Source organism: Leopardus geoffroyi, chromosome E1 (genome assembly GCF_018350155.1).
Source record: "Leopardus geoffroyi isolate Oge1 chromosome E1, O.geoffroyi_Oge1_pat1.0, whole genome shotgun sequence".
Classification (NCBI taxonomy): domain Eukaryota; kingdom Metazoa; phylum Chordata; class Mammalia; order Carnivora; family Felidae; genus Leopardus; species Leopardus geoffroyi.
Genome location: NC_059330.1, coordinates 47,213,568 through 47,238,208, shown reverse-complemented (window position 1 = coordinate 47,238,208; position 24,641 = coordinate 47,213,568). Strand labels below are relative to the sequence as shown.

At 37.6% G+C, this 24,641-nt stretch overlaps 1 protein-coding gene across 22 annotated transcripts in view; it reads left to right on the top strand.

Moving 5' to 3' along the window:
• Positions 1-24,641, top strand: part of BPTF (bromodomain PHD finger transcription factor) — a 151,889-nt gene that overhangs the window by 52,719 nt on the left and 74,529 nt on the right. For 16 of the 22 annotated variants that reach the window (XM_045490710.1, XM_045490717.1, XM_045490708.1 and 13 more), the window contains exons 4-6: positions 2,558-2,764; positions 3,306-3,494; positions 19,498-19,686. In XM_045490710.1, coding sequence (XP_045346666.1) covers positions 2,558-2,764; positions 3,306-3,494; positions 19,498-19,686 — 585 coding nt within the window. The remainder of the gene's footprint in view (positions 1-2,557; positions 2,765-3,305; positions 3,495-19,497; positions 19,687-24,641) is intronic. The other 6 variants (XM_045490716.1, XM_045490725.1, XM_045490706.1 and 3 more) reach the window with 5 other exon arrangements.

The window sequence follows — 24,641 nt, the reverse complement described above, 5'->3', positions numbered from 1 at the left end:
AGCCCACACTCAGGGAGGGGAGAGTTAGGCTCTCCCTCCTGGAGGTAGTGGCTATCTACATAAATTATTTGGGATTTTTCTGCACAGGAGATTTGTCTGTTCTTCTAGTTTATTATTCAGTCATTTATTTATATCGGTGTGGACTCACGGATATTTACCTTATCGTTCGGGTTATATTTCAATACCTAATTTACCTTGGGTTACCTTGGATTATGGATATTTACTTTATAGTTTGGGTTATATTTCAATACCTAATTTACTTTCTTGCTCAACTTCTTGTTTTGTAAAAGATAATAAATACTTACGATTTTTTTAAAAAGTTCAAATAGTATAAAAGGGTATACAGTGAAAAGTGAATCTCCTTCATAATCCCGTTTCACCTTGCTTTTTTCCAGACACGCTATTATTGCCATTTTTAAAATCCTGCCAGATATACTCTGCATGTTTAATAAGTATCACCTGTGTTTTCTAATAGTGCATTTTAATCTTAGATAAAATGATTAAGACTTTGAAAGTACACTTGAACTGCCTGGCTCTGCTCTTCTATATATGTTATCTGCTATACATATAATCCTATTAATTTTCCCATTCTCCATTTACTGAAAAATTTCCCCATTTTCTATTTGCTTAAAGTAGAATGTTTATATTTAATAAATATATCTACTTAAGCTGTATCGGAGCCTGTTCCTACATGCTCTGCGTCTATAGTGCCTTTAATTCATGTGTATTTTTTGAGAATGCTATAGTCATACTGTTATATATAAATACTGTTGCATACAAATATACTTCATCTTCAGAAACTAGCAGACTGATTACCAAGGATTGTGTTTATTCATATCTGGTGATAGGAAGTATTTTTCTGTTACATCTGTTTAGAAAAATATGTAACATTTTCATCAGATAAGTTTTAGTTGTCAGAATTCTTTGGGGAGGTTGTATCCCCTTCTTACTATTTTCTCTCCATACAGTAGATCAAATAATAAGAAATTTTATTACTTTCAGTCAGGCTATATCCCTTAGTTTTCTTTCATGAATCATGGCATTAAAATTGGCAAATCTCAGGGCGCCCGGGTGGCTCAGTTGGTTGAGTGTCCGACTTTGGCTCAGGTCGTGATCTCATGGTTGGTTCATGGGTTCGAGCCCCGCGTTGGGCTCTGTGCTGACAGCTCAGAGCCTGGAGCCCGCTTCAGATTCTGTGTCTTCCTTGCTCTCTGCCCGCCCCCCCCCCCCACCCCCCACTTGCGCATGTGCTCTCTCCCTCTCAAAAGTAAGTAAAAAAGGGGCGCCTGGGTGGCGCAGTCGGTTAAGCGTCCGACTTCAGCCAGGTCACGATCTCGCGGTCCGTGAGTTCGAGCCCCGCGTCAGGCTCTGGGCTGATGGCTCAGAGCCTGGAGCTTGTTTCCGATTCTGTGTCTCCCTCTCTCTCTGCCCCTCCCCCGTTCATGCTCTGTCTCTCTCTGTCCCAAAAATAAATAAACGTTGAAAAAAAAAAAAAAAAAATTAAAAAAAAAAAAAAAAGTAAGTAAAAAAAAACATTAAAAAAATCGAAAAATCCCTTTTTATTCTTGCATTCTCAGCTTTTAGTACGATAATAAAGAACTGTCCAGTCCCTTAAAAAGCAATGTTAAGTGTGTTTTTATCAAATATGTTAAATTAGAAATATTTTCTAGAGTGAGCTTGCCTATTCACACAATTATGTACATAATATCATCTTAATTAATGAACAAAGCCAAAATAAGATGTATAATTAAAATGTTTAGTGGTCTGACTTAGGGGAATGTGAAAAACTAAAAGTGTCCAGTATAGAGGAATTAGTTAATTCCATTATGGATTATCATGTGGTAGAACACTAGAGAATTGGAGAATTATGTAAGATACCATGCAAAAACAGTGCCTGGGTCATTGAGGTACTTAAATTCTTCTTCTCTAAAAAAATTCTTTTTCTCTAACTAGGTAATAGACCAGCTTTTATCAAAAAATAACCAACTAGCATAGAATGATTATAGTTGGTATTCTATTTATATTTTTCAAATTTCCTACAGTGAGCATGTTATATTTCAGTGTAATTCAGCATGTAGTGTACTTTTTGTTATTAAAAATTTTTTTTAATGTTTCTTTATTTTTGAGAGAGAGAGAGAGAGAGAGCGTGCAAACACTAGTGGGGGAGGAGCTGAGAGAGAGGGAGACACAGAATCCGAAGCAAGCTCCCAGCTCGAGCTGTCAGCACAGAGCCTGACACGGGGCTCGAACTCATAAACCTCTAGATCATGACCTGAGTTTAACCGACTCAGCTTCCCAGGTGCCCCAAGAGTCAGATGCTTAACCGACTGAGCCATCCAGGTGCCCCTACCATATATTTTCTAGAAGTGAAGATTACCCCATTGGTTGTGTTCTATGGGCATCAATATCGTATCGGTAATCTTGATCCTTATTTCTTAGTTCCGGTGTTTTGACATATGTAACTTTAATAACTTGTATTGAAACTCTTGAGTGACATTTGTAGTACTTTTTCTATATTTGGTATACCTGGAAACAAAATTTTTTGTTTTTATTGTAGAAGAAATTTTGGAATCCATAAGAGCCAAAAAAGGAGACATTGATATTGTTAAAAGCCCAGAAGAAATAGAAAAGGACAAGAATGAGACTGAGAATAATAACTCCAAAGATGCTGAGAAAAGCAGAGAGGAGTTTGAAGACCAGTCCCTTGAAAAAGATGGTGATGACAAAGCACCAGATGATGATCCTGAGCAAGGAAAATCCGAGGGTAAAAAAATTACTTGGCTAGAAAATAGTATTTCATCAGTGTTATTTATGAAGCCTCCAATTTTGCTTTCAAAATGAAAATGAATCCTTTTTTTTTATTACTAATACCTCTATAATTTTATATTTCTAAAGAAATTAGGATATCCTTTCCTCTTGTAACATGTATAATCATTGTAATGAGTTTTATGTATTGGTAGATTTGCTATAATATACCCATATCTCTATTTATACTTCCTAATAAGATACCCTTTCCCTGTAAGATATGTTGGTGAAAAAAATCACTATTTTTATACCAGAATATACACTTTTGTATGTGTTACGTTCATTTTTATATTAATTACTTAAACGGTCTTAATATTTTAAATACTCTTTGGATTACCTACTGCAAAAATATCCCAAAATCTAATTGCTTCAAAATGGCCATCAAATAAAAGCAGGTTTTCTTGGTGATCATTCATTTTTAGTAGTTGATTGAATGTGGCCATTTGTCCTAGAGCAATTTAAAGGATATCTTTAAAGTTTTGTTGTGCATTTTACTGTAGAGCCAACAGAAGTTGGGGATAAAGGTAACTCTGTGTCAGCAAATCTTGGCGACAACACAACAAATGCTTCTCCAGAAGAGACTAGTCCCTCTGAAGGGAGGAGTCCCGTGGGGTGTCTCTCAGAAACCCATGATAGCAGCAACATGGCAGAGAAGAAGGTGGCATCTGAGCTCCCCCAGGATGTGCCAGGTACAGAGGGCAGTGTATCAATGCCTCTGTAATGGGGGGAATCCTTCCCTTTGGTAGTAAGAGCTGAATGTCACCTGGAATTTTAAAGTATGTGTTCATTCATGCTGCTTGCTTACATAAGTGCCATCCCTGATTGCTAAATTGTCACCTAACATTCGGAGTTTGACACATTCTTGCAGTTAGTGCTTGAAACTCATCATAATCTTCATGCTTTTTTAAGTTCATTTAGCTGGTTTTGACTAATAGACTTATTTGTATATTTTATCACCAGATCATAGTGGCAGACATTTTGGTTTTAAGTACTTACATACTAATGGCTCAGTGTTGAATGATTTGACCATTCCAATTCTGTACGTACTAACAAATTAATTTTATGTTTGCATGTGCTTGTGTGGTTTTTTTTAAACATTTCAAACCATGGTGTTATGATAGAAAACCATTGTCACAAAACATTTTGTGCAAGATGTATTTTGAAATGTAAGTTAACCAATAATCCATATTTTAAGCTTTTCTAAAATTAAAATTATACTTGAAGTAAGTTTTATCACACACGAAGGATGTCATTATACCTTTCATTTTGCCTTGTTTTTAAATGAGAAAGAATTTTTATTATAGGAAGTGTGTATTTTTTTAAAAAGCAAACTAAAAAGTTCAGATGAGTAAAACAAAATAAACACTGGTAATCCTACCAGAAATTAAGAATTGTAGCTAATACCTTGATGGAAATCCTTAATGATTTTTTTCTGTATATTATAAGAATATGACATATTTTCCAACTTGCAGTACTTTTGTTGCTACATTTCATACTGGGGATGTGATTCTGATGTGTTGGGAGGAAGATAGCATTAGCAGTTGGAAGATTTGATTCTAGATCTGCTTCTGTCATTAAGTCAATGTTATTTAATTTTGCAAGGCCTCAGTGTTCCTGTTCTGTTAACTTGAAGGATTTTGATGATCAACAGGGCTTGTGTGACTGCTCTCAACTGAGTGTCTATAAACAGTAAACTGTTGCTGAAAACACCAGTGTAACATTAGGTTACATGCAGTGATGTGTGTGGAGGGTCCCGAAGAATCACAATAATAAGCTCACCATGTTTTATGCTAATGAGAGACTGGTCACTAAGATGAAGAAAAGTCTGGAAACTGCTATCTGGTGAAATGAATACAGAAACAAATTAAAAAAAAAAACTTTTTTTTTAATGAAACTTTTTTTTTAATGTTTATTTTCAACAGAGAGAGAGAGAGAGCAAGAGCGAGAGCGAGAGCGAGAGCGCGCATGAGCAGGGGAGGGGCAGAGAGAGAGGGAGACACAGAATCCAAAGCAGGCTCCAGGCTCTGAGCTGTCAGCACAGAGCCTGATGCGGGGCTCAAATTCTCAGACTCCCAGTCATGATCTGAGCTGAAGTTGGGACTCTTAACCGACTGAGCCGCCCAGGCTCCCACAAATTTTTGAGCCTAGAAAAGAATAGACTTGCTATCAAGGGGAAGGTGGGATGGAAATTCTGTAATTGTCTACTGACAGGTTAGTTGGGGGAGGGGGAGATTAGACTTATGTTTGAAATGTTGGGTATTAGGTCAAATAAGTAGGAATAAGAGTGAAGACTATTGTGACTGAATGCTAACAACTTCCTTCAAATTACAGCTGTTTAGAGAATAATAAATTCCCTTTCACTAGATGCATTTAGTAAATACCTATCAGACTGTTTCAGTGAGAGTCCTTTATTGAATGGACTAGAGACCCAGAGATTTAGAATTCAATTTATAATTTTATGGTTAGATCTCTAGGTCCTAAATAAAATATTGCATTATTAAGACATTAACACCTTCATAAGTCAGAATTTGAAAGTAGAGTACTAGGCCCAAAATAATTTGGTGAACAAAATTCCATTTTAAAAAAAAAAAAATTTTTTTTTTTTTAACGTTTATTTATTTTTGAGACAGAGAGAGACAGAGCATGAACGGGGGAGGAGCAGAGAGAGAGGGAGACACAGAATCAGAAGCAGGCTCCAGGCTCTGAGCCATCAGCCCAGAGCCCGACGCAGGGCTCGAACTCATGGACCGTGAGATCGTGACCTGAGCTGAAGTCGGACGCTTGACCGACTGAGCCACCCAGGCGCCCCCAAAATTCCATTTTTATTAGAATTGTGATTATATCCTTAGTAAATACTTCTTAAAATATTTATTTTTTTAGATTGATTAATACTTAATATGTCTTAGTCTTATAGTGGGTTCATATACTAGTTAGTTTGGTTTTTAAACCAGTTAACAACTTTGCATAGATTTTAGCAGATATTTGCTTTTTAAGTTATTTATTACCAGCTTATTAATTTCTCTGAGATACTTGTTTTTAAAAAAATTTTTTTAGGGGTGCCTGGGTGGCTCAGTCGGTTAAGCGTCCAACTTCGGCTCAGGTCATGATCTCGCGGTTCATGAGTTCAAGCCCCGCATCGGGCTCTGTGCTGACCGCTCACAGCTCGGAGCCTGGAGCCTGCTTCCGCTTCTGTGTCCCCCTCTCTCTCTGCCCCACCTCTGCTTGTGCTCTCTCTCTCTCTGTCTTTAAAAATAAATAAACATAAATTAAAAAAAATTTTTTTAATGTTGATTTATTTTTGAGAGAGAGAGAGTGTTAGTGGGGGGTTGGGGGGGAGGGACAGAGAGAGTGGGAGACGCAGAATCCAAAGCAGGCTCCAGGTTCTGAGCTCTCAGCACAGAGCCTGATGCAGGGCTCGTGAGATCATGACCTGAGCCGAAGTCAGACGCTTAACCGACTGAGCCACCAAGGCGCCCCTGTTATTTTTGTTATTAGAATGGTTTAAGGGGAGAAACTCTTATCTTAGTATCTGACTTAACACTTTTAAAGGGCACCAAGTGAAATAATATATATAAAAGACTTAGCATAGTATCTGATGCATGTTAACTGCTTAATAAATGTTGGATACTGTCCTTATTGCTGTATAGTCAACTCTTTGAAAGAGTGAGAAAGCCCAGCAAGTAAAAAAATAATAAAGTGGGTGAGTTGAATTATACATTTACTGATTCACTCACTAGTAGTTAACATAATTCTTCTAAATGAGATCCTTTGTATTTAAACTTTGTATTCAAGTGGTTTTCTTCATGCGTAGTCATGAAAAATTGATTTAGATGAGAACCCGAATAAGAAGTGTTAAGAAAGCTAGAATGGGAGCAAGTAGCAATTGTCAGTAGTTGTGATCAGAGTGGATTGGGGCCATTAGCAGGATCAGAGTGCTAGATAGCTGAAGATGCTGTAAATTAGAAACCTGACCATTTAGTAAATCATAGTTCTTTTCTTGACTAGACTAATAAATGAAACCAAACCTAGAAACCTGATAGTCTTATACTTGCTTCCAAAACAATATGAAGCATTTTTAAAGATACTAATTAAACGTACCACACCAGTCTTTAAAGAGGAATTTGATACATTTAAAGTAGATAAAAACATTTTGGTAGGTCCCTGACTGTAAAACTTAATGACACTAGTGACCGAAATGGACAAAGTCAAGGCCCTTGAGGACTTTACTTTCTAATGGGCAGTAGACAGGCCTAATAGTAGAGTTCTGACCCTCAGAGAAGATGATAACGTGTCTCTCTGCTTCCTTCTGTTTCTCTTTCTCTATGAGCTCATTTATTCAACAAATATTTATTGAGTGTAATGGTGCCTGGCAGTGTGCTAGGTACCTTGTGGTGTCCCCGGACCAATTTCTGTTACCATTCTTGACCACTCTGTGGTCAGTAGATGAGATGTGGTATCACAAGAACTAGAGAGGGGGGTTATTCTAGGTGGATGAAAAATAACAACTGATAGAAGGCATCTCACAGGGTTTTCTTTTCTAAATCTTCAGAATGTATTTAGACACCTAATTTAACGACTAAAGTTTATCAGTAGAAGACTGTCAGATTGGCAAGTGTTCGGTATGGAAAGATATATTATGATAAACTTTTTCATTAAAGTATAGCACTTGGTTAAGTAATATTCAGTAAATAGCTTGATAGATATTTACAAATATCTACACAGGTGGAACACACCTGTGGAACCACATCATTTCCCCTCTTAGCCGCCACTGCCCTCACTCCCACAAAAGTACTTACCATCTTGACTTCTATAAACACCAATTAGGATTACCTTTAAAAAAATAGTATCATACAGTATATACTTTTTGATGTCCAATTTTTTTTGCCTCCACAATATGTGTGAGTCATCCAAATGTTGCTTGTAATAGTAGTACATTCCTTTTTATTGCAGTATAATATTCTATTATATAGATAGATGACGATTATTAATTTATTATTCATTTTCTGAGTTGATGGGCATTTGAATGGTTTCCAGTTTGGGACCATTGTGAATAATGCTACTATGAATATTTTTTCGCATGTTTTTTATGCTCATATATGTACCTTTCTAGAGATAGGAATCTAGTTGTGGATTTCCTGGGCCATTCATTTTACATATGCTCATCTGTAATAGGTGCTGCTGGTTTTCCAAAGTGGTTGTACAAGTTTACCCTTCTATCAGTAGTCTACAAGAGTTCTAGCTCCTCTACATCCTTGCTAACACTTGGTATCGTCAGTATCATTCTTCTTCCTTTTCCCCTTTATTTTATCCGTTCTGATGGCAATGTAGGGATATCTTTTGGTGGTTTGGACTTGCCATTCCCTGGGGACTAAAGATGTTGAGCACCTTTTCATGTATACGAAATATATGTGTATATATAGGTCATTTGGTTAACCCTCTTTTGTAATGTACCTGTTAGTTCCTTTGTTTTCTATTACGTGGTCTCTTTTTCGTTTGTGGTTGTTTCATGGCAGAGGGTTAAATCCAGTCCCTCTGCTCCTTCTGGAAGCAGAAATTCCTACGTTGATTCTGTAAGTGTTAGCCCAGTCTCCTATTCCTGGAATAAATACCATTTGGTTGTGGTATATTTTCATTCTTATATATTGTTGCACCCAGTTCGTTAATATTTTATTTAGGAGTTTGCACTGATATATGAGATTGACTTGTAATTTTCCTTTTCTGTTAATGTCCATGTCCGGCTTTGGTGTCCAGATTATGCTGGCCTCACAAAATGAGTTGGGGCTAGTTCCCACTTTTTCTGTTGTCTGCAGGAGTTTCTGTGAGTTGGTATTATTTATTACTTAAATAAAGGGCTTTTTATTTTTTTCATGAAGCCACTTGGTCCTGGAGCTTTTTTTTAATTCTTATTATTTTTAATGTTTATTTTTGAGAGAGAGAGAGCGTGAGCAGGGGAGGGGAGACAGAGGGAGACACAGAATCTGAAACATGCTCCAGGCTCTGAGCTGTCAGCACAGAGCCTGACACGGAGCTCGAACCCACCAACCATGAGATCATGACCTGAGCTGAAGTCAGACGCTTAATCAACTGAGGCACCCAGGCACCCGGGCCCTGGGGTTTTTATTGTGGGAAAGATTAATTTTAGATTTGATTTCTTTGATGGATAGTGGGCTATTCATATTTTCTGTTGTTTTATGTCAGGTTTAGTAAGTTGCATTTTTCTAGGAATCTACCTATTTTGCTTAAATTTTAAATTTTATTGGCATAATAACATCCTGTTTCTTTGATGTCTGCAGGGATCTATAGTGATGTTCTCTTCTTTTTCAGTCCAGAAATTGGTTATTTGTTTTCTTTTTAATCATCTCACAAAACTTTGTTAAATCTCACAAAACTGTTAACACCTTTTATTAGTCTTTAAAAAAAATAACTTTTGGCTTTGTTGATCCTTTTTTGATTCTGTGTTTATTCCAGTTTATTTCTGATCCTGTCTTTATTATTTCCTTTGCATCTTTGTGGTGTTTTTTTTTAACTGCTCCTGTTTTTTAAAAAAACTTTATTGAACTATAATTGGCATACAAAAAGTTGTACATATTTAATGTATACTCGATGAGTTTGGAGATAAATATACACTCAGGAAACCATCACCACGATCTGTGACAAACATATTCGTCACCTGGCTTTTTTCCCCTGCTTTTAAAATTTTTAAATTTTTATCATTTTTGTGGGTTGCACTTATTTTTTTTAAGTTTATTTATTATTTTGAGAGAGAGGGAGCGCACACACAAAAGTGAGAGAGGGGCAGAAAGAGAGGGAGAGAGAGGATCCCAGGCAGGCTCTGCACTGGCAGCATGGAGCCTGATGCAGGACTCAAACTCACAAACCTTGAGATCATGACCTGAGCCACCCAGGTGCCCTTTGTTGGTTGCATTAAAACAAAACAAAACAAAACCTCCTCAAAAGAGTATCCTAGTTGATACTAATTATCCTTCTACATTCAAAAAAAAATTTATTTATTTATCTGTTTATTTATTTATTTATTTATTTATTTATTTATTTTGAGAGAGAGAGAGAGAGAAAGAGAGAGGGAGCAGGGGAGGGGCAAAGAGAGCAAGAATCCCAAGCAGTGTATAGCCCAACGTGGGACTTGAACTTACAAACTCTGAGATCATGTTCTGAGCCAAAATCAAGAGTTGGATGCTTAACCAACTGAACCACTCAGGCGCCCCCCATCCTTCTGCATTTAGATGAAAATATTATTTCTCTCTTGGCTCTTCAAGATGGGTGCTTTATGATTTTTAGTTTTTATTTATTTTTTCTATTTCTGTTTTTATTATGTTTTTCTATTCCGCTGTCAAGGCTGTAAGTTTCCTTTTTGTGCTGTTGTAGCTGCATCCCACAAATATTATATTGTCTTTGTCATTGAGTTTAAACTATTTTCTAATTTTCATTATGATACCGTTTTTCTCCCCCCTGCCCCTTCTGGTTATCGTTTTGTTACTGATTTTTAGCTTACCCACTGTAATCAGAGAAATTGTTGAGGCTTTTTTTAATGTTTCAGTATTTGGTTAATGTTGACAAGTGTCTCACGCACGCTTGAAGAGAATATATGTGTTTTAGTTGGGTGCAGTATTGGACAGTCGGGTCAAGGTTTATTTGTTTATTTTTTTTATTTTTTAGAGAAAGAGAGCACGAGCGGGGGAGGGGGGAGAGGGGCAGAGGGGTGTTGGGGGGGGGCAGAGGGAGAGAGGGAGAGGGAGACAGAGAGGGAGAGAGAGGGAGGGAGAGAGAGAGAGGGAGACAGGGAGAGAGAGGGAGGGAGAGAGAGAGGGAGACAGGGAGAGAGAGGGAGGGAGAGAGAGAGGGAGAGAGAGAGGGAGGGAGAGAGGGAGGGAGAGAGAGAGGGAGGGAGGCAGAGAGAAGGAGAGAGGGAGAGAGAGAGGGAGGGAGGGAGGGAGAGAGAAGGAGAGAGGGAGGGAGGGAGAGAGAGAGAGAGAGAGAGAGAGAGAGAGAATGAATGAATGAATGAATCTTAAGCAGGCTCCACGCCCAGCCTAGAGCCCAATGCTGGGTTATATCCCACTGCTCTGGGATCATGACCCAAGCCAAAATCAAGAATCAGATCAAGGCTCAACCGACTGAGCTACCCAGGTACCCCTGGGTCAAGGTTTTTAATTGTGTCGTTCAAATCTATATCCTTCCTAGTATTTGTTTTCCTTCTCTGTGAGATATTTTAAAATTACTTCTAACAGTTTACTGTGGAGTTTCTTTTTGTCAGTTTTTGCATTACGTAGTTTGAGGCTGTGTAATTAGGTGCACATAATCTTTATATTTCATGTTCAGTTAACTTTCTCATTGTAAAATAATCCTTTATCTTTTTTAACGTTTTTTTGTTTTTTTGGTTTTTTTATTTTTTTATTTTTGAGACAGACAGAGACAGAGCATGAATGGGGGAGGGTCAGAGAGAGAGGGAGACACAGAATCCGAAACAGGCTCCAGGCTCTGAGCGGTCAGCACAGAGCCCGATGCGGGGCTCGAACTCACGGACCGCGAGATCATGACCTGAGCCGAAGTCGGACGCTTAACCGACTGAGCCACCCAGGCGCCCCAATCCTTTATCTTTAATAACATTTCTAAGCTACCATAGCCTGCTTTTGGTTAGTGTTTATATTGTATATCTTTTCTGGAATAGAAAGGCGTTTTTTAAATAATGTGAGAATTTAAATTTCCTTAGAAATATATCCAGAATCTCTTGAGAAAGACATGTACTTTAGAATTTCTTTAGAAGTAAATGTGTATTGGAGCGCCTGGCTGGCTCAGTTGGTAGAGCATCTGACTCTTGGGATTATGGGTTTGAGCCCTGCGTTGGATATAGCTTAAAAAATTTTTTAAAGCCTTAAAAAAAAAAGAAAAGAGTAAATGTACAGTATTTCAAGCTGTATTTTGACATAAAGTCTTGTCAGAGAGTACTGTCATTTTTCTGTAATATGATTAATGAATTTACGCAAAGGAAACACTACAAATTTATGGTCTAAAAATCTGTGGGAGTGGGAACATGAGAAAAGTGGGCAGGTTTCATGATGTCATATTGGGTACGATCAGTGATCAGAAAGATTTTATGTGGCTGAGACTGAAGATTAAGCTGAAAAGTTGGCAGCCATATTTTGGGCAAGGTTGGTAGCCATCACTTAAAAAAATTAATCTCTTAATATACCTATTCCTTAGATTTTTTTCTTGCATCTGTGTTCCAGACGTTTCACTTTAGTTCATGAAAATACTTATGTTGCCAAAAACAACCCCATGTAGCAAGTATGTTGTTTAGTATAACTTCGTTATAGTTAACAAAGGCTCAATTTAGGAATTAGACTTTTTTCCTGGATTTTAGATGAGAAGCTTTTTGTACCAGAATGTTGAGTTTTAAATTCATAAGTGGATAGAGAAGGACACATAACTTTCTAACATTTTAAACTCAAATCCACTTTGAGTGTTTGTATTCAAACATAATGCATACAGTATCTGTCTTAAATTCATGCCTCTAGATTTAATCACTGGGATTAGGAACATATGAGTAGTAGATAAAACTGGCTTTATTTCCATAACTATAATTGTTTGAAAACGTTTCCATGGACATATTGAAACTCTAACATCTGTGAAGTTCAACTAAAAGAACATTGATTTAATCTATTTCGTAACTTTCTGAGATAATGACATTTTAAAAGATAGGCACTTTGTTTTAGTTTTGCATTTTATTACAAGGGAAATTCAGTGGGTAAGAAGCTATTGGTACTAGATGTTGATCTCATGTAGTAGCCACATTTTAGCTCACTGAGTTGATCGGTAAAGGCTTTTGGAACTTCTGCAGCTAAATACTCTTTTGTTTCTTATTCTTTTTAATATGTTTGGTTTTAGTTTCTAGTCATATACATTCTGGTTATTTTACCTCATTTTTTTCCTTTAAAAAATTCCTTTAGTACCTTCAGAAGGCAAATTTACTTTTTTTCTCTTTGTAGTACTTTGCTTAGAAATTTTTTAGGCTTTGGTGTTAATGTTCAGACGTTGAAGATCAAGGGGTATTTTTGGTTTGGGGGATGACTACAAAATTACCTTATTTTTACTCATTTACATCATGTCTAATGAAAATGGTATCGTAAGTACCAAAACTTACAATGTTTGCCATACGGCTAGAACATTTGGCCTTTGGAACATTTGGAAATGTATATGTTGCGGGGGTGGGGGTGCCTCGGTAGTTCAGTAGGTTAAGCGTCTGACTTTGGCTCAGGTCATGATTTCATGGTTTGTGAGTTCAAGCCCCACGTTAGGCTCTGCCTGCTTCAGATCCTCCTGTCTCCCTCTCTCTCTTCCCCTCCTTGCTTATGCGCGCATTCTCTTTCTCTTTCTCAAAAATAAATAAATGTTAAAAAATGTATGTTGGTAGACAGTACCTTCTTGGTGGTGTTTTGAAGCAAACGGTTCATATTTCCTTTAATTCTGTAGCCAAATGAAATAAAGAAGTGAAGAGTTCTAGAACAATTAAGGTTTATTTATTAATTTTTTAGTAATCTCTACACCCAGTGTGGGGCTTGAACTCATGACCCCAAGATCAAGAGTTGTACCCGCTTCTGACTGAGCCAGCCAAGCGCCCCTAGAACAATTATTTAAAAACAAAACAAAACAAAACCCAAAGTCAGTATTCTACACTGAAATGGAGGACAACACTGTTTTCCACTCAAGACAAATTAACTGGGGACAAACTAACAAAAAAGCTATATGTTTTATGAGTTTGTGGTAGTCCTCAGCTTATTGTCACCTCGAAAGTTTAAATGGATAGAATCTGAACTCCCATTTGCTTTCAGTGGGTTATTGGCTTTTTTAAAATATCAGAATACCTGGTAAGGGATTGATTCCCTGTTCTTTATGAAGTACCATTATCTCCCTACTAGCAGAAAACACTTTCTCTAAAGAATTTTAAGATGTGTATAGTCAGAATCTCTTAAGTTCCTATTCCAGAATTCTTTTCTTTTCTTTTTAATGTTTACTTACTTATTTTGAGAGAGAGTGCTTGAGCATAAGCTTGCATGCAAACAGGGGACGATGGGGGGGGGGGGGTGGTTGGGGAATATCCCAAGCAGGGTTGCCTGAGCAACTGTGAGATTATGTCTTGAGCCAAAATCAAAAGTCGGGTGCTCAACCGAGTCACCCAGGTGCCCCCCAGAAGTATTTTCTTAGTTAAAACCATACTTGGAGTATATTATGTTAAAAAAGTTTTTGTGGGCTGGTGTAGAATCTAATCACTTTTTCTTATTTTTCTGTGAGAAAGTACACTCTGAACTCTGAGCTCATAAATGAGGGGATTTCTTTCTTTCTTTCTTTCTTTCTTTCTTTCTTTCTTTCTTTCTTGGGATGGTTATCTTTATATATTGTTTCATTATTTGAGAAGATGTTAATTAGACCTTTATAAATTAGGACTGCTGCGCTTTACAAATCTAGACTTTACAGCTGTGAAAAGAATGGTTAGTGAAGAATTTGATATTATTCATGTGAGACTTCTTTTGTTTCAGATATATGCATTTTTCCAACAAGAGTTAGTTGATTGTGTTAGTGGTTTGCAGCTGTCAGATATTAAATTATTTCCATCCTTCACATAAAATTTGTTTACTATAAAAATTTTCAAACATACACAGAAGTTAAGAGAAGAGTATAATGGCTGCATCCCCACTACCATATATCTAACACTTAGATAGAAAATTGTCAAGATTTTGTCATCTTTGCTTTACCTGTGATTTTTTTTACTCTGCCCTTTTTTTGCTGAAATAAAAAATTGTTTTCTTTTTTTTTTTTTTTAATTTTTTTAACGTTTATTTATTTTTGAGACAGAGAGAGACAGAGCATGAACAGGGGAGGGGCAGAGAGAGAGGGAGACACAGAATCTGAAACAGGCTCCAGGCCCTGAGCGGTCAGCACAGAGCCCGACGCGGGGCTCGAACTCACAGACCGTGAGATCATGACCTGAGCCGAAGTCGGATGCTTAACCGACCGAGCCACCCAGGTGCTCCAAAATTGTTTTCTTTTTTGACCCTAGGTGTACATTGTTAGATAAATCATAATCCTTAGTTAATTGTTAATTGTACTCATCATTGACCATTGTATAGTCCCCCTTAATTTATTCATTAAGGTTTTAAATTGCTTAATGATAATGAAAATAAATACTTAGGAACCTGTCACTTAAAACAAAGAGCTAAGCCCTGCTTTGAAACTAACCTGCATCTATAATCATCTCCCCAGTCATATCCCCTGCCTCCCTCTCCCCTGCCTGAAGTAAATTGTCACTCTGAAACCTGTGTTCACTAACATGTTTTGTTTTTATAAGGGATTCACAGTAGAATCAAGACTATTGATTCTGGAGCTCAAAGTGATGTATAATTCACATGCTTTTGCTTCGTTGAATTGATTTACATGATTTGCTAAAAAACTGTATATTTCTCTTTTAGTTGTTTTAATCTTGATAGCAGGTGTATTGTGTTACATATTATTTAAAACCCTTTTAAAAATATATTCTTTTTTCAAAATGTTTATTTATTTATTTTTGAGAAAGAGAGGGAGGAAGGGGCAGAGAGAGAGGTAGACAGAGAATCCCAAGCAGGCTCCACGCTATCAGCGCAGAGCCTGACGTGGGGCTCAAACCCGCAAACTGTAAGATTATGACCTGAGCCGAAATCAAGAGTCAAATGCTTAAATGACTCAGCCACCCAGGCACCCCTAGAACCTTTTCAAAAAAAATATTTATTTATTTTGAGGCAGGGGAGGAGGGAGGGATGGAGGGAAAGAGAGAGAGAGAGAGAGAGAAAGAGAGAGAGAGAGAGAGAGAGAGACTGTGCACAAGCGGGGGAAGGGCAGAGTGGGAGAGAGAATCCTAAGCAGGCTCCACGCTGAATGCAGAGTCGGACACAGGACTTGGTTTCACAACCGTGAGATCATGACCTGACCCAAAATTAGGAGTCAGATGCTCAACTGACTGAGCCTCCCAGGTGCCCCATTACATATGGTTTTACATCTCTTGAGTCTTTTAGTCTAGTGTACTCTGTTTCCCCCAATTTTTTCTTTACGCTGTTGACTTGTTGAAGAATACTAGTGTAATCCTGCTATGGGTATCCTGCATTTGGAATTTGTCTGTTTCCTTCTTCTTAGTGTTCTTTAATTTATTCTAAAAGCTTGATTACATTCATTTTTAACTGTTTTTGGCAAGAATATTCCACAAGCTATGTGCTCTGGGTACTTCATATCATATAGCATCAAAAGGCTCATGATATGATGTCTGTTTGTTTTGCCTTTATAAATGGTGAAATTGATCAGTGAGTTCAGGTAGTGACATTATAAAATTTCCTGTTAACCTCTCATTCATTCATGGTCATTTCAGAAATAGTTATCTATTTGGAGATTATAATACATTGATTTTTTTTTCTATTTTTTTTTTAACTGAAATTCTGTGGAGAATTTTCCCTCATTAACCAAGGCTGTGTGAATACCTTGAACTGTAGTCAGAGCAGGAATAAATGCTTAAATTATGTCTCTTTAATTTCAATTTTCAGAGTCAGGAGTTGGTATAACAGTTACCTTCAGTGGTGAGTCATGAGTTATGGACTTTTACACAAGGGCATGGCTTTCTCATTTTAAGAATCTGTTTGAGATCCTGGACCTTCATATATTCAGTTTCTTTCATTCAGTTGTAGTTATTTATTTTGCTTAAATTGACCACAGTCCCCTTCGTGTTGGCTTTTGAGTCCTTTTTCCATAACCCTGGTAACCTTAGATAGCGTCTCCACTTTTTGGCAGAATAAGACGTGTGGGGCTTCCCTTATGTATTTCTTTTAAAAAAAATTTTTTTTTTCAACGTTTATTTATTTTTGGGACAGAGAGAGACAGAGCATGAACGGGGGAGGGGCAGAGAGAGAGAGGGAGACACAGAATCGGAAACAGGCTCCAGGCTCTGAGCCATCAGCCCAGACAGAGCCTGACGCGGGACCCCGAGATCGTGACCTGGCTGAAGTCGGACGCTTAACCGACTGCGCCACCCAGGCGCCCCTTCCCTTGTGTATTTCTTACACCAGACCTGGAATTAGTCATTCCTCCAAGAAGCCCTGGTTCCTTTTAGTGGGGAATGATATTTAGAGACCACAATCTGGACCCAGAGTATTACTGCTTTGGGCTGTCATTGCCTCTAGGCCTTTTTGGTGGGTGGTGTTAGCAAATAAGTATTTTTGAAAAGACAAAGACCATCAATTCATATTGACATTTCAATTCAGATTGAGGATTTCATACTTAGTTTTGGTGTTTTTTTCTTTTTTTTTGCTTGTTTTTGTTTTTAAACTTGCATCACTTCTCTCACACTGAAAGCCTTATTAGCTCTTAACAGAGTAGTAACTTACATTTTTGCTTTATTCTCATACAGATGTCCATTAATAATAATGTTATTAATATTAATACCGTGGTATACATTAATAAGAAATGATTTTGTGGGCACCTGGGTGGGTCAGTCGGTTTAAGTGTTTGACTCTTGGTTTTGGCTCAGGTCATGATCTCATGGTTCATGAGTTCGAGCCCCATGTTGGGCTCTGTGCTGACAGAGGGATTCTCTTTCCCTCTCTCTCTGCCCCTCCCCAGCTTATGCACATGTGTGCACTCTCAAATAAATTAAAAAAAAAAAAGGAAATTATTTTGTATATCATAGCAATTTTGTAATAACTATATTACTGTTGACAGTAAGACCACTGAATAGCATTTCAGATTTTTTTTGTAGCTCTCTATTCATCCTTATGCTGTATTTCCATTAAGGATGTATAGTCAAAGTACTGTGTTTCAAAGTCACTTAAAATAATTTTTATTTTATGGTTATGTCAACAACTTGATATACAATTAGGTTTATTTCAGTTTTCAATTTAAAAAAATTTTTTTTTTTTCAACGTTTATTTATTTTTGGGACAGAGAGAGACAGAGCATGAATGGGGGAGGGGCAGAGAGAGAGGGAGACACAGAATCGGAAACAGGCTCCAGGCTCTGAGCCATCAGCCCAGAGCCTGACGCGGGGCTCGAACTCACGGACCGCGAGATCGTGACCTGGCTGAAGTCGGACGCTTAACCGACTGCGCCACCCAGGCGCCCCAGTTTTCAATTTTTAGGGATTGCATTTCTAACTTTAATTTTAAAAAAATGTAAAACAGTTACATGATTCCAAAATCAAGCTGTGTAACTGTGTATATTCCCTCTCTAGGTAATCATTTCCTTTCCTTCCCTCTTAGGTAGTCATTTTTATTAATTTTTGGTTATTTTTCCAGTATTTTAAAAATTTTTATAAGTAAAGGCAAAAATCTGTCCTTAAACTTGTATTTTTCTCCCCTTCTTACACAGAAGTTGGCATACTATAAGTACTATTTCACACTTTGCTTTTTTTACATTTAACCATTCATATGTGGATATAGTGATTTCCCTAGTCCTGTTATGGTGCATGATATTTCATGTGTGGGTCACCTTTTTTTCAACCAGTGCCCCATTGATGGACATTGTGTCTCTGGTCTTTCGCCATTATAAATAATGCTGGAATGAGTAGCTCTGTAAAGAAGTAATTTAGTATTTTTTTGCCAGCGTATTTTGGGATAGATTTCTAGACACGGGATTGGTAGGTTACGAGTGAGTGCACGTGTAGATATTGTCAGTTCCTTTTTATGCGCTTTGCCCCATTTTTCACTCTCACAGTGCTGTGTGTGGGAGTGCCTGTTAGCAAACTGCCTCTTCACCTGAATGTATTGTGAGACTTGGAATTTTGCCAGTCTGATAGCTGGGAAGCTCCGTATAATTTTCCATTGCATTTCTGTTAGTTTGAATTAAGTGAGCATTTTTCCATATGTTTCAAGGCCATTTTTACTTCTTTTGTGACTGCTTATAGATTTTCTCATTTTCCTATCAGGTTGTTGGGATTCTTCTCTCAAAAAAAGCTAGGAACTCATTATTCATTAGAGATAGCCTTTGTGATATACGGCCAACCACTTTTTAATTTAGGGGATTGATTTTAAAAGTATCTTAGTGGCAAAATGAAATACAGAGGGAGGGAGGCTCTTAATTTCTGAACTACCATGGAAAGACCTAGGCTCTGCGTTCATGGTAGTGTTCATTTTGATGATTCTTTTAGGAGCAGTACTCTTACTGCTAACTATTAAATTGTTCTTAAAATTTACAATGACTTAAGCATTACCTTCTAGTTAATTTGGGAACACAGAATTCAAGCAGAAAATCTTAGAGATAAATAATCCTGTTTAATACTGTTCCTAATACTGTTTGACTACTTTTTGGAAAGAATATAAATTTCAGATTTTGAGGGATTATCTCAAAACCATTTCTACATTTTGTGGGATAATTCTATCACTTTATTCTTCTTCTTCAGCTCTGGGGTAACTGAAAGGCTGTCTGCCTTGTGCTAGAGACTAAGATGGTAAGAGTCTGAGTTAATAGACTGAAAGGCTTAAAAAACAACTCCTAGGGTGTTGCTTATAAATCTCAGACATTTATACATCCTTCCTACATGAGCAGCTTTTCTTTTTGAAATCTAGCTTTGTAATGCAAACCTAAAACAGCGAAATGTCTTTTCTGGCAAAGCAGTGGCTTTTCATGTGATTTCTAATCTAAAAATCAGATATTCTATTTTTCTAGAAGACCCTAACAAGACCTGTGACAGCAGTAACACTAGTGCTACCACTACCTCCATCCAGCCTAATCTGGAAAACAGTAACAGCAGCAGTGAACTAAATTCTTCCCAGAGCGAATCTGCTAAGGCAGCTGATGAGCCTGAAAATGGAGAAAGAGAGTCTCATACACCTGTCTCTATTCAAGAAGAGATAGGTAAGAATACACTTCATCCATTCAAGCGAGCTTTTTAATTTTTTTAATTTTTAATTTTTTGAATAAAAGTTTGATGGGGTGGGAAGACCTAGATTTTCTTTGCCTTTTTTGCTTCTTTTTTTTTTTTTTTTTTAAAGCACGAATAGCACTTGCATTCATTGTCTTTATTTAAAAAAATGCAAAAGCACACAGGAAAAAATCTTTTTACTGCCCCCTCCCCACAGGTAACCACTGTCAACAGTTTGGTGTGTAACATTTTCTATTTTTTTCCACGTGGTTACATAATGTATGTGTGTTTACAAGAAGGTTTATTTTTATTTTATTTTATTTTATTTTTTTCGCAAAAATGGAATCATTTTGCATGTATGGTTCTGCATCTTGCTTTTTTTCCATGTAGGGGACCTTTTCATGATATAAATTGAATTTGTTCATTTTTTTTTTTAACTGCTGCATGGTACTCCACAGTATGGATGAACAGTAATTTATTTACTATTTCTCTATTAGTGGACATTGAGTCTGTTAACAGTTTTTTTCTTGTTACAAATAGTGGTGCTTTTTTAAACATCCTTAGCATATATCTTTGTGTATTTATGTAAGTATTTCTGGCAGTATAGGAACAGTAAGTGAAATTGCTGGGTCAAATGGTAGGTACATTTTAAAAATAGTGATGACTGCTGCTTAATTGTACATTAAAAGGGATTTATACCAATAATTTACATAATAGGTTATTTCTTCATACATAAGAAGAAGAATTCAACATCATCCACCTTTTACATTTTTGCTAATGGTGAAAAATATCTCATTTAAAAATTTGCATATCGTTGCTTACTAATATGGTTGAGTTTCTTTTTATGTGTTTGTTGGACTTTCAGTGAATTGCTGATTCATATCTTTTGTTCGTTTTTTCCTGTTGAGTTTTGACAGTTTTTCTTCATGAGTTTTAGGAATGCTTTATGTATTATGGCTATTATCTTTGATTTTATGTATATACTTACATAGTCACTGCTTGCTTTTAACTCTTCCTGTTATCTTGTCATACAGATATTTTTATACAGTTAAATTTCTTTCTTTAAGGTTTCTCTGGATTTTGTGTTTTACTCAGGAAAACCCTACCCCAAGCATGTACATGTTTTATAGTAATTTCACATAGTACTTCTGTAACTTTGTTTTTAATCCTGTATAATTTTGTGTACGGTATGAGATAGAGATCTGTTTTAATTAGAACTTCTTTTCAGTTGCAAGCTGCCAAACCAGCTCAAAGTAGCTTCAGTGAAAAGGGAATGTAATTAGCTCATGTAATTGGGAAGTTCAGATACCTGGACCCCCAGGTATCAAAGCTTTTCTGTCTTCTTCTCTTTCTCTCCCACCTTTTGATTGGCATGTGTTTGTGTGTTAACTTCATTCTCTCCTAATGCAGACAGGCTTTTTCCAAGTGGCAGGGGAGATGGCACCAGCGGTTTGTATTCCTATCTTTCCAAGGTCTGTGACCCAAAGGCAAGGCCCCTACTCCTGCTCCAAATCAAAAGTCCTTGAGGAAGAAATTTGAGTGGCCTTTCTTGGACATATTGTTCCCAGTCCTGTGGCCAGGGCAGGCAAGGTATTATACTTGATGGCTCCAGCAAAAGTGTATGACTGGAGCGGGGTAGGAGTGGTTTTCCAAAGAAAGAGGGATGCTGCAAAGATAGGAAACAAGTACCCACAGCTCTACCCTTTGGTAGCTCGGCACAAACATATTTACTCAAATTTAAAACTGTTTCTGCTGAACACAATGTGAAGATCTCACCACAACTGAAGAGGTTTTCAAAAACTTCCCAAAAGTACATCTGGTAATTGTAACTTTATCTAGAACTTCTGGGTATTGTGTATTGTTTTTGATTTGGTCTGGATGTAGCTTCTCTCAATCTCACAATCTGTGAGCCAGATTATGAATTTAAACTTTCTATAACACTTGCTATCCTGATAGTGGAAGGTATTCTCTGGTGAATCTGGCTGCCCTTGGTGTTTTGGAGGATGGCTGTGGATGAAATGTGAGAAGTACCTGGGAAGATCCCCCTTCCAGAGGCCAATCTGCTTTAGCAGCCTGGTTCTTGCTGGCTGTTTTCCAGAACGGGTTGCTGGGGATTGCTGTAGGTTTAAATAATCATCTCTCTCAGCATGGCAGATTGGGAGTTTTTTCTGGCAGTAGCACTCCCTGCTAGATTGCCTGGGTTCCCAGCCTAGCACCTAATACCCAGAAGCTCTGCTCAGGGTCTCTGAAGGTGTAGCCACCATACTTGCTCTGTGGGTCTGCTCTTCAGACCAGATTCCCTAGCCTTCAGGTAAATGAAGTCTGCCTAGGCTTCTGCCTCCTGCCATCCTTAAACAACGAGAGCTCCAGAGGCTGGCTTAAAGCCGCTCTGTACTCTGCCTCCAGGCTGCATGGAAGTGATTCACTCCTTTATAATAGGAGGAATGTGGCCTCTGGGTAGGGGGTGTTAGACAGGCCTTGTTCCCTTTCTCTGCCACTTCAAGTCTTACCCCTAAGGATGAATTTTATACCTCCTTTCTCTTATTTGCATGCAATTTAGCAAGCGTCAGGGGTGCCTGGCTGGCTTAGTGGCGAGAGCTTGTGACTCTTGATCTTGGGGGTCAACTCTTTTTTTTTAATATTAATTTATTTTTGAGAGAGCTCAAGCTGGGGAAACGAAGCGGGCTCTGTGCGGAAGCAGGCTGACAGCAGGCAGCCCAGTGTGGGGCTCGAACTCCCCTCACGAACCATGAGATCATGACGGGACCTGAGCCGAAGTCAAAGTCGGACAAAGTCAAATGTCGGACGCTCAGCCGACTGAGCCACCCAGGTGCCCCTCGGGTCGACTCTTGATCTTTGGTTCCTTGAGTTTAGCTCCACATGGGGAGTAGAGATTACTTCAATAAATAAATAAACTTAAAAAAAAAAAAGGCACCTTAGCAAAGTGTCAAAGGATGGACTCTCAGGTTCTTAGTTGAAGGGCTTCTCTTAAAAAGCACTGTGCTTGCCCTTGCTGCTTTTAGGAAATTTAGCCTAGATCAGATGCTTTCTATAAAGTGTTTATTGTAGGGCCGTATTAATGGTCCCAGGAAATAGCTACTGTAGTTCAACATCTTGGTATGAACTTCAACATTGGTAGGCTCATGGTCTGAGACCCAAGAGAAAATTGTTGATAGTCTGACCAACCGCTTTGATGTCACACATCTAAGGTTTCTGGCTTTTCAACCTGGGCCAGAAAAACACCTGATAATACCTGTACCCTACCTTGATTTAGTTAGTGCCATATTTTGGGCTCAAACATTTTTAAATATTCTACTGGATTATTTAGAATTTATTGGTTGTAAGTGACAGAAATCCACCAGACTTGCTTACAATAAAAAGAGAATTTAATTGGCTCATGCTTCTGGGAAGTCTAGAGGGAGTGACAGCCTCAGGTGCATTATTGAACCGTGGGAGCCAAACGAGGTTACCATGGGTCTTCCTCTTCCTCTTATCCACCCTCCCTCCCCAATAACTTATTGTCTCTTATTGTTGAAACTTTTTTCCATGTTGTGAGATAAAAGTAGACAACCCCTAATTTATACTCTTTCTGCTCACTAACACAAAAAACAAGACCAGGGTGCCTGGCTGGCTTAGTCAGAAGGGCATACAACTTTTGGTCTTGGGATCGAGAGTTTGAGCCCCACATTGGGTGTAGAGATTGTTTATATACATACATACATACATACATACATACATACATACATGTTGGGTGTAGAGATTACATACATACGTACATAAAATAAAATAGAATTTTAAAAAAGCAAGAGGCTTTATCTGTCACCAGATTTTGAAAATTAGAGTAGTGGGCTGAATGGCTGGGGCCACATAGCCAGATCTGGACAGTCACTGTGGCCAGGCAGTGATATGCTGTCTCTGGCCAAGCTGGGTGACATTGTTTACCCAATATAGCAGGATAATTATTTTGTAGCCCTGGCTGAATAATATGACTGAAGTAGGGGAAAAGCATATCTCCAAAGGAAAGAAGGGGTGTTGGTCAGATAAAATTAAGAAATGCTTTCCTGAATTTTATATTTTCTAAAATAGTTTTCCCATTCTAATTTTTTTTCTACTCAAAATGCAATTTTTATAAAATATAGCAAGTTTTCTTTTTGATCTTTCATTTTCCAGTGCCACACAATTCTTAATTTTAAAAACTTTATAGTTTTTTTTTTTTTTTTAACGTTTATTTGTTTTTGAGAAGGAGAGAGCCAGGGAGTGAGCAGGGGATGGGCAAGGGGAGAGGGAGACACAGAATTGGAAGCGGGCTCCAGGCTCTGAGCCTGTCAGCACAGAGCCTGATGTGGGGCTCGAACTCATGGACCATGAGATCATGACCTGAGCCAAAGTCGGATGCTTAACCAACAGAGCCACCCAGGCGACCCAAATTTTAAAAATTTTTTAAGTTGAAAAGAAATCTTGTTCAGCTATCTGGCCAGTGGAAATTGGATAGTGATGCAAAAGTTTTAAGAATGTAGAGAAATTCTCAGCCAAAGTGAGATTCATGGAAAAGCAGAAAATGTCCCTTGGCATAACAATCTGTCACTTAAAAAAAAAAATTAAGTTATTATGAAAATGTGAGAGGTCTTTATAACATTAAAAAAACCTGATTTAGTTGATTTTGCATGTATAATTACTTGTATACACAGATAACTATCTAGATTTCTTAGGTGAAAATTCACTTGGCATTTATGTTTATAAGCTTTAAACTATTATGTATTTAAACAATTTCAGTGGACATCTTTCTAAAATTAATTATACCATTTACTTTTTATACAAAATCCACATTGAATATATGAGGCAACATTTTATTAGTGTGCATTTTGAGTTATGATGTTTATAAATTTGTAGCAGCCCTTCATGTTTTCTAGTAGATGTGCTTTGATACAGATAACCTGGCATGTTTGAA